Source organism: Stegastes partitus, unplaced genomic scaffold (genome assembly GCF_000690725.1).
Source record: "Stegastes partitus isolate 25-593 unplaced genomic scaffold, Stegastes_partitus-1.0.2 Scaffold363, whole genome shotgun sequence".
NCBI classification, from domain to species: Eukaryota; Metazoa; Chordata; class Actinopteri; family Pomacentridae; genus Stegastes; species Stegastes partitus.
The window spans coordinates 368,285-380,812 of record NW_007578094.1 but is presented as its reverse complement, the minus strand read 5'-3'; the positions used below and the strand labels follow the sequence as shown (position 1 = coordinate 380,812).

The 12,528-nt window shown below is 44.0% G+C and overlaps 2 protein-coding genes across 2 annotated transcripts in view; both read left to right on the top strand.

The window, feature by feature from the left end:
• LOC103359287 (retinoic acid-induced protein 3) overlaps positions 1–12,528 on the top strand; it is a 21,587-nt gene that overhangs the window by 2,530 nt on the left and 6,529 nt on the right. The window lies entirely within an intron of this gene.
• On the top strand, positions 8,759–10,721 carry pde6hb (phosphodiesterase 6H, cGMP-specific, cone, gamma, paralog b). The gene is made up of 3 exons (XM_008284544.1): positions 8,759–8,804; positions 10,138–10,295; positions 10,380–10,721. The coding sequence occupies exons 2-3, from the start codon at positions 10,153–10,155 to the stop codon at positions 10,495–10,497; spliced, it is 261 nt and encodes an 86-aa protein (XP_008282766.1). The 5' UTR covers positions 8,759–8,804; positions 10,138–10,152; the 3' UTR covers positions 10,498–10,721.

The window sequence follows — 12,528 nt, the reverse complement described above, 5'->3', positions numbered from 1 at the left end:
CCGGAGAACCCGGAGAGAACCCACGCTGCACGGGGAGAACATGGAGACTCCACACAGAATTTTTTTGCACATCTTCTTTAAATACCAGCACTTCTATCTATCTATCTATCTATCTATCTATCTATCTATCTATCTATCTATCTATCTATCTATCTATCTATCTATCAGATAATCTGATTACTGGGAGCAGAAAGAAGGAAAAACAAATCTGCTCTTTCTGCTGAGATACTGGATCACTGGAGTGTTTATTGAAATGAAACCATGTGAGAAGTTTAGAGGGAGAAAATAAACCATTATTTAGTGGTTCTGTTAACACCTCAGACATCTGGAATGTGAGTCCAGCTGCTCGGGGCTTCTTGGTGAAAGCTTGAAATGTTAGTTATGTGTTTTAAGAGTTTGTCAGATTATCCACGGCATGAAATCTTCATTTTAGAAGTTACTGAAGCTGTCAGATAAATGTAGTGGAGTAAAATAGTACTCTCAGAAATGCAGCGGGGTTGAACTAAAGTCAGTCATAAACTAAAGTGTTGGACGATGAAAGTTTTGACCTGATGAAACTGGTGTTTGAAAAAGTCAACAAAGTCACTGTATTTCATCTCGAGTGTGAACAGCTCAACAACTACATCAGCTCGACTCAGAACCATAAAGGCTGGAGACTGGAGGAGAAGTCAGCAGGATTCATCCTCTGGAGATCATGAATGTGGCACAATATATATATATATATACATCTATACACCATCGCCCGTAAAGTTGGAATAACTTTAGTTTTCAGACACGTTCCTCTTTTTATTTCTATTCATACACGTCAGGAATCACCTCAGACCAGATGCAATGATCACAGACTGAGTCCCAGTTAGCAGGTGGAACCAGTTCTGACTTCAGGATGTGACTGAAGACTGGTGACGGAGACGTGTGGTTGATTTTCTTGAGAGCTCCACTATGTTTTGTTGTTTTATTTCTATTTGTTAATATGTTGTGATTGGCTGCTACCATGGCCGGATCTCTCTAGTAAGAGATTTGGAATCTCAGTGAGACTTCCTGGTTCAATAAAGGTTAAATAAAATTTTTTAAAAAGCATCAGCAAGCTGGCGGACAGTTCGCCACGATGTCCTAACGCATTGATCAGTGTCAGGGCGACCAGAGTCAATATTAGTGACATTTGAAGAGTAATATTGGACATTCGAACACATGAAATCCCTCGAATGTGTTTCCTGTTATATGACCAAGGTTGAAGAATTGAAACCAAACCCGTAATCCTGTTGTCCAATCCTCCCAATTTAGTTTAAGCCTGAACATACAGTTTGCAAACATAAATCGTGGTTAAATTTATACTGTGATATGTGTTGTATGTATATTATGATATCGATAAAGTTTTGAGAAGAAATACAGAGGTAAAAAAAATAAAAAACAACCAAAGTCAGCAGCTTGTTTTGTAATAATCTCACGTATGGAACCACTTTACTGGATTCAAATACAAGAAATACAAGAAAGAGATGTTATTATCTGGACTAAAGCTTTATAAATTATATACTGTTGATGTTTTCTTTAGTTAAAAATGAAAACAAGGGGCGTTTTTTTTAAATGAGCAACTGAAAGAAGCTGTTATTTACAATCTGATGTGGAATCAGGCTCGATTATGTCCTTTTTTTGATGATCTACTGAAAGTTAAAGACAATATGAGTCTCCAGCATCAAATGGAAACACTCCATTATATAGAACAAGAACCTCCTGAACCTGTAAGCACGTGAACTCGGTTAGCCCCGGCGGCTCCGTGCATGACGCTGCGCGATGGGGATCACAGGTCAGTAATGGTGTCAGTTAGCAGCGTGAGCAAGTGTTAAGATGGGATTAGAAAGTGTTCTGCGGTGGAACTAGGCGATCCCGCGTGTTGCTTCGCTGCTCTACAACTGTCAACATCGATCCCGGTCCGACATCGCCTGACCTCATATTCATGGATGGGGGCAGACGGTCTGAGCTCTTTGCCCCCCATTCAGAGGGGCCAGACGCGTTATGACATGAGAGCATGTGTGCGGTTCAAGCTATAATTAGCATCATACATTTAAAAATGATATTTCACCTCCTCGGGGACTGAAAGGCGGCTCTGTTCTTTGTAGTTTCAAGGTTCTGAGCTTTGATTCTGGAGGAAACATCAAAACAACCATTCAAACTGGTCGAATGACGCACGTTATGAGTTGTGTTACTTGAGTTTCTGGTGTTTTAAAGCTGAATTTGTGCAGAAATGTGAACGTGAATGATCTCTTTACCTATGATTTATCAGAGCTTCTTGTGTAACCATGAAAACGAAACCATTTCAGGTTAGAAAATGGACTGATTGGTTGGTTCAAGGTCGTCTTAGGAGTTGTGGAAGCGAATAGTTCATAAACAGAGAACTTCATCTTCACAAACCTTCAGAAAACCGACTTCTTCATCGTCTACCTGAGACAATATCAGTCACACTTAAGTCATCTGTATTTTTGTCATTTCTACTGAGTCAGATCGACTCAGCTTCAGTTTGTTTGATTTTATCTCAAGCAAACAACAACAAATGAGATTTCAGGAAATCTACAAAAATGGATTCATTTGTTTTTGCAAATGAACTCGAGACAGGAAGTCCAATAAACTCAATCAAACAGTCACATGACAGACTTTTCTTATATATGTTCTAAGTTTAAGAGCTTCTTTAACATTAATCCTGTAAAGTCTGAACCATGAACTAATTGCCAGAAAATTCTGGTGTTTATTGAACCTTCTGACAAATTAAAAATAAAAAAAATCAAATATTAATTTTCATATATGAGGTTTAATTTTAGCTGCAAGGTGGCTAAAGATGGTTAGCACCATTGCCAGTCGGCGTCCCGGTGAGGACACCCGGGATCTTTCTGCGTGGAGTCTCCATGTTCTCCCCGTGCAGCGTGGGTTCTCTCCGGGTTCACCGGCTTCCTCCCACAGTCCACAAACATGCTGAGGTTAATTGGTGATTGTAAATTGTCCGTAGGTGTGAATGTGAGTGTGATTGGTTGTCTGTCTCTAAGTGTAGCCCTGTGATAGACTGGTTACCTGTCCAGGTGAAGGGTTACAGGGTTAAGAACTTACAGCCCCTAAAGTCATTTTGTGACCAAAGTCAGAGCAAAGAGTCTGTTCGGCTGCTCCTGGTTAAGATGAGATAAATTTTAGGACTATCGGCGTAAAGACTGAATCAGTTCTAACCTTTGTCATGGTCAGAATTCCTTCGACTATTGTGAGGACGTACCTTTATGTCTGTACAAAACACAAGAGTCTCTGCGCAGCTTTAACTCTCTAATGAAGCATCCAAAGTCTGCTGATACACTAGATTTGTTTCTTATACAGTTGATTTAACACATGAACTCTCAGCCGTTCATTCATTTAACTCATCAGTTTAGATCAAACTGGCTCAAGTTGCAAGAGATCTGAAAATAAAAACTAAACATTTTAAGTTCAGTTAACTAGAAACAGACAAAAACTGTATTACATTAAGTAAACTGGACAAGATGAGCTGATCTGCCTGGGTTCTTTTTATGGTGTAGCTGCTGTCTATATTTACATCAGGCCTGAGCAAAGCAGAGCCCAATAAATACTCGGGACAGTTTGTGCTATAGGTCACGTTTTCCTCTTTTTTGGGGAGTTTAAATATATAAATCTGTCCAGGACACAACGTCCAGAGTGACACCAGAGACGGTGGTTTGTTTCTGTCTAGACGCCTTTTGATTTAAAAAAAGAAAGAAAGGTGTGTTCACGCACTGAGAATAGTCGCTTCAGCTTTTTTTTTTTTTGCCAACTTCCATACGTACCACAGATTATATGTACTATACGCCAGCTTCACATAAAAAGAATCTGTCCTCCTCCCAACACACACATGCAGGAATTCATCGGGGTCATGAAAGAGCAGATCTGTCCGCCCAAGTCGTGTTTGCACAAATCTGACGGGCGGTAAAACATATTCAGTGCCCCTCTCCGGAGTCCTGCGTCACGTCGTTGCCTATTTTTCTACGCCGCTAATCTAATTAGCCCTCTGAGCCATCAGCAGACAGATGAAGGGGAAGCTCCAGGTCTTGACCCATTGACCTGCAATGGGTTGTCAACACCGTGGAGGGTCAGTACCGGTCAGCCGGGTTCACTGCTGCTGCCTTGAACCGAGGATTCCTAATTATCAAAGAGGCTGCAGATGAACAGATGAGTCGGGTTTCCATCATCAGATAAACCGACGGACACAGCTGCAGTGTTCAGCCACAGACAGGAGGAGACGTGTGATGTGATGCCCTGAATGGAGCAGGCCCGTCCACAAACCCCGTGTTTACATGACGCCTAAAGAGGCCAGGTCCTCCTCGTCTCCAGCTTACATACTTCTAAAGAGGCTTAGTCATTTTCCTGTCCTCCTTAAGGCACATGCTGCCTGCCCTTAAAACCTCCGCAGATCCCCGTACAGGACATGAAGCAGCCTAATCCCGCAGCAGTTAGTAAAACATACGTTCATTCAGCGTCTATCAGAGCGTTCAGCTGGTTTGTTAGACCGCCCGTCTGGTTTGTTAAACACATCAGGAAGAGCTTTAACTCGCACTCAGCTCTTGATGTTTTGAACAGGAAGGAGGAAGTTCAAACTGATCTCAACCTTTTGAGACCCAAATCTGAGAAGTCAGACATTAATCAAGCATCAAATTTAACTTTTCTGTTCAGGAATACAAGTAAATAACAAGAATCTGACATTTTAATCAAGAAATATTAATGTGCTTTAACTATATATATATATTTTTTTTTTGTAAAACTGGAAATTTCAAAACGCCTGGATAGCAATAATAATCATATTTAAGCATTAAAACTATCATTTTCGCTCGCCCATAACATTGTGTTGTAATGGTGCATGTACTTTGTAAATAATCACAACTTGTTCAGTTTTCAGAGGTCAGAGGTCAGAGGTGTGGTTATAACACTGCACTGATGGATAATGATGTTTCTTCTTTTCAGACAATAGAAATTCTAGGAGATGGTTCTTTACCTGACATGTTTCGACTGGAGCTTCAGTCTTCCTCAGAGGCGTCAGCTGATCGCCGTGACGTGTCATTTATTAGGTGTTCCTTATGGGCTTGCTGGCTTCTTAAACAAAGCAGTCAAGGTTGTTAGCAGCGCCGCTAAACAGGGATATTTTTCCTTTTAGACTAGAGGAAAGAAAAGCTGCACAAATCACAAACAGATTTAGTATCAGGACTTTGTTTTTTTTCTTTATTCATCCTATTAATAATCTGCTGACCTCTCCGATCGATCCGCTGTCCCTGTATATAAACCGTGGACATGACGGAGTATTCCTGCTCGGATCCACCTGCAGCAGCTGCATTTAATTCAGTTAATTCATTTAAAACATTTGATTTATTTATTAAAACACATAATTTCGAGACACATGAAATAAATGCAGACACGCTTGATATCAGGTAGAAACTGAATTTAAAGATGCTACAAAGGGCAGCAATCAACAAATAAAACAAGACAAATAAGAATTAAAACTTAATTTAAAAGCAACGGCAGCTAGAATCAGCAAGAGCAGCTCTTAAACCTTGGAGTATATTTGAAGTATGTGAAGTAAAGAAACTTCTAACTTTCTGGACCCTGCAGGGTGATCCATGTCCGTGCAGCAAACTGTTGGTAAAGCATCTTTATGAATAAATAAAAACCTGTGTTGATGCATCCTCACTGACCAGCCAGGTTGTATTTCACTGTTTTTTTCAGAAGGGAATTGTTTGTCTCACGACTACCTCCAGTGATGAAACTTGAGCTGGAGTTGTGCAGCTGAAGGTGTGAATCTGGAACCAAACAAGCCGCCGACTCACTGATGCTCTGCTATTAATAATCCCACCGCGTCACATCAGCCACGGCCACCAAACCTTTTACTTTAATTTTCTGGGTTTTTCAGGCAGGACTTGTGCTGCATTGTTTCTGTATCGTTACTCACCGAAATACGTTCAGACTCTTCTGATGCTTCAGTCATCGTCTTGTTCATATGGTTTTGCAGTTTATTTCTGGAAAATATACAAAAAAAGGAGAAACTAGAGATTGAAAGAAAAATAGAAAAACAAGCAGCAACTCATCCGACGAGGAGCCCTGCGTGGAGTTTGGTTCTTTTTTTTTTGTTTTAAACAGATAAATAAAGAATGCTTGGACAATGGGAGGAATTCAGACCATGTCTTCTTAGATAACTTCCAGTCAGCACTCTGTGGGTGAGTCACGGCTTCTCCTCTGTTCCAACCAAACTAATCCAAGATCCTCCCTTTAGATCAACACGTTCCACACACTGAGGCCCAATGATTCAAACCAGATGAGTTTTTAATTATAACAGTGGAGATAAAGAATGGCTGTTTATCAGATCAGAGATTCTCGTCAGGTCTTTACTTCCTTCATCAAACACACGAGGCTCAGAGGAAGACTCTCTGTTTGCTCAGGATCTACCGTCCTCGTCGCTCCGCAAACACGCCGACTGAACCGTGGGTCCGGTCGCCTCCGACGCTCGCTCGGTGCTTATCAGTTTAATTAGCGCTCCGTCGGGCCTCCCACGGCGGCCGCAGGTCTCTCCAGGAAGCCAAACGCATGCTGTGCAGCTCGGCCCCGAGCGGCCCCGTAATTAAGTCTAATTTGAGAGAAACAAGACGGATGCTGAATGCAAAAATGTGATGGTTTATAAGTGTTTCAGTGGAATTCAATTGTAATCGTGAAACCAAAAAGCACTTAAATGAATGGATTCCACAGCAGGGGGTCAAACTGGGTTTAGCTCAGCGGTCACATGTGGCCAAAATTGGATCTCCAGTGACACCAGAACATAACGACCTATAAATAACTACAGTTCATCATTTACACGCGTGCATTACAACTTGAGAAGACATTTAATCACAGTTATCTAAACAATATAGTACATTTATACATTTATTTCCACATCTGTGTAGTAATCCCGACCCCCTGAACTGAGACGCCACGAAGTCGGGCCACATTGGACCCTGTGACCTTTTCTGCATGCTCCTGTAGAATAACAGGGTTGAGCCGATACTCCACAGGTGACGGCGACATTTACACCAACGTGCACTGTTTTGGAGCTAAGAAGCAGTGTTTGGGGGCAACATAAGGACAATGATCATATTATAGAAGTGTGGTTTTAGTAGAAAACTGTAGTGAAAGAGGAAGAAATGTCCAGCAGGTTGGTTGTTTAGCTCGGAGTTAACTCTTATAACATTATAAGTTACAAACCAGTAGGAAGAGGCTGTTTTAGTTTCCATCAAACTTATACAGACGTGACTCGATAATCGACCCTTAACAATCCTAAACCTGCTATCCGACAGGTTTTTAGGAAAAACCAACAGAACCCATAAAAACAGCCTTAACATAGCGACAGCCTTGGATTGTGACTCCGACATGACATTTAATGTCACCAATCAGGATGACGGCGTATTATCTGACTGAACAATCCCACAGATTGGCTACGTTCACACTGCAGGACTTGATGCTCAATGAGGATTTCTTTGTGACTTCCTTCACGTTTCCAGTTCAATGCGACTTGTACGTGATCTGCTGTGTGAACTTCATACGACCCAAAAGTGTCCCGCATGCGCAGAAGAGGACACGACGACGTCACACGCAGCGAGCGTGCTCAGTGTTTATGGAAGTAAACATGGATGGTAACGGTGGAGCGTATCTGCCACTCCCCCGCCGCCACCGATGGAGGAAACAGAAGTGTGAGCGCTAACTAAACTAGCATCAGCAGCCAAGTACTGCCTGTGTGTTCTGGACACTTCCACCCCGTCAGAGCACAGGGCAGCTGTGGCTCACAGCGGTTGTCCTCCATTTGCAAGGTTGGTGGTTCCATCCCCTCCACAGCCGAAGTGTCTTTGGGCAAGACACTGAACCCAAAGTTGCTCCCAATAGCAGGCAGCACCTTGCACGTCACCACTGGTGCATGAATGTGTGTGAATGGGTGAATGAGAAACACATAAAAGCGTCTATAAGTGCAGAACATTTACCCCCGGGGTGGAAGTGGCCGGAACGTGCACAATCACAGTTAGACATGAAATCCAGCGATGCGTAGTGTTCTAACAATACACTGGTTATTATAACAACAATGAACAATAAACACCTTCCAGCATCAAGCCCTCCTTGTATCTGGACCTCCATCTTGACAATCCGACAGCCTTGATATCCGACATGAAAGAAGGTTTTACATTTAGTGTCGGATTATCATGACTGTACTCATATGGCTGCTGTATGTGGAACATTGTTGAGATAGTTCAGTTTCTACAAAGTCACTTTGACCTTCGTTAACTGTCGGCTGCACAAACAAAACAAGTCCCTCCATGTGAAACCAGCGTCTCACATGGACCTGAAACGGGACCATCAAGTGGCCGCAGAGCTAAATGCAGGCGTGCTGAGGTTTAGAGGGATAAGCCCGATAAAATCCTTCCAGATTGATCTTTGACATTGTCTCCCCGGCATAAGCTGCATCCTCTCCACGCCACGGTAAGCAGGCAGGTGGGCAGGAGGGAGGGGTGGAGCGCCGGGAACAAGGGCAGCGAGGAGCCGGGGAGGGAGGAGGGAGGCGCTGGAGATGCTGGCCTGAAGTTCGGCTGACCTTTTCCGACGACCACGTGACTGGATCGAGGAGGATGTGGGGATTAGAGATGAAGGTATAAAAGTGCGAGGCGGACGACACACTTCACAAACTCAAGGAGAAGGAAGCAGCAGCAGCAGCAGCAGCAGCAGCAGCCTCCAGCGGAGCAGAGATCAGCAGTGGCCTCTCGGGATATCTGTGACAACAGGTAAGAGCAAACTGTTTTCCTGCCACCGCGTCGACTTCCTCACGAAGCCGCCAGACCTGGGAGCATATTAATTATAACTGATAGCAGCTGCTGCGAGTACAACTTCTAATGTCTCCCATGGCGCCAAATTAGGAGCAGTAACAGCAACTACTTGTGGATTAATTATAAGTAAACGAAGTAGTGGGTGAGGACAGGGAAGAATTTCGACGGCTTTGATGATGAAGGAGGCAGCTGTGCATTGTTTACCTGCAGCTGAGGAGCAACACAAGAAGAAGCTCTAATGAATGAGTGACAACAGAAAGCCTTCAACTATATAAAGAAAAAACTGAAAGTGGTTTGATGTTCTAAAATCAATTATAAAATGCTCAAGAAGGCAAATGTTTTTTAAAAATGAGAAAGGAGAAGGCATGAGAATAGGAGGAGGAGGAGGAGGAGGAGAGCAGGTGTGAGGAGCTTCTAAAGCCAGGTGTAAAGAGGATTGACTCGAGGGGCAACAATCACAGCAACCAGATGGCTAATAACATGCCGGGCAGCGTCTCCGCGGCGCAGCTCAGCCGCAGCTTCACAGATCTGCACATGAAAGCAGGATATTGTGCTCAGGAGAGCCTCGGCGCTCCCTCCTGTCCTCGGGCGGTCCGGCTCTGCTGCCGCTGCCGATGCTGATGCTGAGGCAGGTGCTGCTTCTGTTTGAGTTACATAATGTCCAAAAGCGGGGCGTTTTTCACCCCCTGTCAAACTGCCTTAATGGGATTACCAGCATCAGCAGTCGGAGGGAGGCAGGAGGGGAGGGGAGGGGGTAAGAGCTGGAGCTTAGGTGGGATGCTGCTGAAGATCTGGTTTGAGATGAGAACAAGTGGAACACGCTGATATTTTGTCAAGAGATTTGCACTGATGTGAGTTACTGGTTGGTGCAGCTTCACTCAGATTCAAATCTAGCAATAAACACAGCAGTCATAATCTAAATGAGTAAATGGAAGTAGAATATTACCCTAACGACGGGGCTGTGTGGGCAATAACTCTCTGATGTTAAAGTTCTGAACCAGCAGGAGGTCAGAAGTCTGAGCTCATGGAAAAGTTTGAGGTCAACAATAAAGGTTGTTTCCTTCTCCCACATGACGTCCTGACTGTCTGAGAAAAGGCAATTAGCCCGCCGAGGATCATGTGGGATTAGAGCTAATCTGGCTGTTTAACCTCATTGGCATAATCTCCTCTGATTGGCATCGAGAGCTGGAAAGTAACAGGATTAGCAGAGGGCGACAGAAGGCCGAGCGACAACAAGGCGCACGTGTACATTTCTCACTAAAGACACGTCTTCTTCTTCTTCTTCTTCCAGAGACCCTCAGCAGAAATGAACGCCAGCCCCCCTGCAGGAAGCGCCCTGGCCCCCGGCGGAGCCACCGGCCCCACCACACCCAAGAAGGGCCCACCCAAGTTCAAGCAGAGGCAGACTCGTACATTCAAGAGCAAGGCCCCCAAGCCCGGCCAGAAGGGGTAAGAACCAGCTGATACCACTCGGTCACATCGTACCGACTAATACAACATGGCCGCTGACCTCCTCCTCCTCCTCTCTTCCAGCTTCGGTGACGACATCCCCGGCATGGAGGGTCTCGGCACAGACATCACCGTGGTGTGCCCATGGGAGGCCTTCGGCGACATGGAGCTCAGCGACTTGGCCAAATACGGCATCATCTAAAGCTGCTGCCTCCTGCCTTCCCCGCCTGCCTGCTCCTCTCCTCTCTCTAATCCTCTCCGCCCGGCCTTCTCTCCACCTCAGCTCGGCACGCCGCGATAAGGCTGCCGGCAGACCCACTAATGCCCTCTCGTCTATCTACCTCAGGCTGCCCTCCACTGAGTGGACGGGCGGCGTAATCATGTGCTTATGTTATTATTATTATTATTATTATATGATACTGTTTACAGTATTTATACTTGAAACTTGAAGAAGACGAGAAACCACCTCCCCTCTTCCTCCATCTATACTAGTCCTCTCCTCACTTCTCCTCCCTCCCTCCCCCACCTCATCTCCCTCCCCCCCCCACTCCTCACCCACGGCAATGGACGCAAGCAAAACACGGGTTAACACTAGCTTGGATTTGCTTCTAGCTGTCTATTAAAATGTAAATAATTTGTTCGCAGCGTTGAACCTTTTTACCTTGTCTTCCGTCGTACCTTTTGTACTTCCTCCCTTCTTTTATTGTCCACTGTATTTTCTACTCCTTGACTGCAAGGCTTCTGTAAACACCCGGGGATGTAAGGAGAGCGTGCACTGCGCCGCCATGGCGACGGCTTCGATGCACTAAGATCACGGAGGAGGAACTCCCTTTTATCCCGTCTCTCTCTGTCTCTGTCTGTCTCTCCTTGCTGCTATCTGAACCCACGTCCCTCCTTAGAGAAAATCAAGGCTGATGCGTTTTGTGTTTGCAAACACAACAACGCGGCAAATGTACTGTGAGCTGGTTTGTCCCGATAGCTGCAGTAAAATGTATTTATTTTTAGAACTGATGGCGTCTGTCTCTTTTTTTCCTGAAACACAAACACACACAAACTGGTGGATGATGCAAATAACACAGTTTGAGTTTTTGCATTTTTATGAAGAAAATATAGAGAAATAAACGATAGGTAATTGAATGTCTTATAAATGTTTGTTATATTACGATATAATACATAAATAAATGATTTTCTATTTGTTGAAGGTTCATAAAGATACAGAAAATTAACAGAATTTTTTTTTTTCTCTCTTATTCATGCCTATGTCGGAGGCTTCTTGCTCTACTTGCCTCTGATTGGTCAGCAGAGCTTCCCAACCTGCAGTTTTGAAGCATTACACACACCTATTAAGTTGCACATAAGAGATCAATGGCATAATATAGGCTGGCGGGCGTGTGGACTTTAATTGGGCTGTTATGTGGAAATTGCTTCAACACGCCCTGCTTACTCGGATATTGCTGCACGCCAACACGCCCCACCATTAGCAGCACCGGTGGCCTCCCCCGGCGGGAACATGTGCCCGGCCACGCCTGGAACACCTCACGGTACAACAAAGGTACTGACCCGGCCTCAAAACCAATTAAGCGTCTCTTAATCACGAGTGAAACCAAGTCAAACAAATCATTTGCTGCTAAAAATATCAGCAAAGAAGCAGCACAAACGGGCGTCTAGCTACATGTTGAGGACGTCCTATGATGACAACAGTTCCTGCTTCTCTGTGACAAGAAAATGAGTAAAACAAGGCCTGACATACAAATTCCTCTTTTTCTGGATAAACTCCTTGTACCTTTTTGATAATACTTTGCACTGTGGCTACTTGAAAACGCTCAGATAAAACAGCAACAACGTGTAGCTCCTTTTCCCTGATGGACCTTAATAACAGGCTCACTGAGCGCTCTGGTTTCAGCCCTGACGTACGACTGACCAGTACCTCACTGGAGAACTTCTGCTGATCTCAGTTTATCAATTTATAGTTTGCTAGAACATTGAAGAACTTGGTAGACATTTCTGGGACCTTCTGTAAATGGGAGAGGAGCTGCATTTTCTCAAAAATTTGCGAATAAACCCAGGAAAACAAACAGAGTAGTTATAAATAATATAATAACAATAAAGTATACTTTACTTCTGTATATATAGAGGGTTGCTTTTTTTGAAGGTTGGAGCATTAGTCCTAAATTAGTCAAATTAATCTGCATAATTAGCAGTATTCATTATAGCTGGGTAAAGTTGCACTTTA

What these genes read in the sequence shown, in the direction of transcription:
- pde6hb (XM_008284544.1), top strand. Translation starts at nt 10,153, where the DNA reads ATGAACGCCAGCCCCCCTGCAGGAAGCGCCCTGGCCCCCGGCGGAGCC. An exon ending in CCCAAGCCCGGCCAGAAGGG is followed by an intron (nt 10,296 to 10,379) that starts GTAAGAACCAGC and finishes CCTCTCTTCCAG; the next exon opens with CTTCGGTGACGACATCCCCG.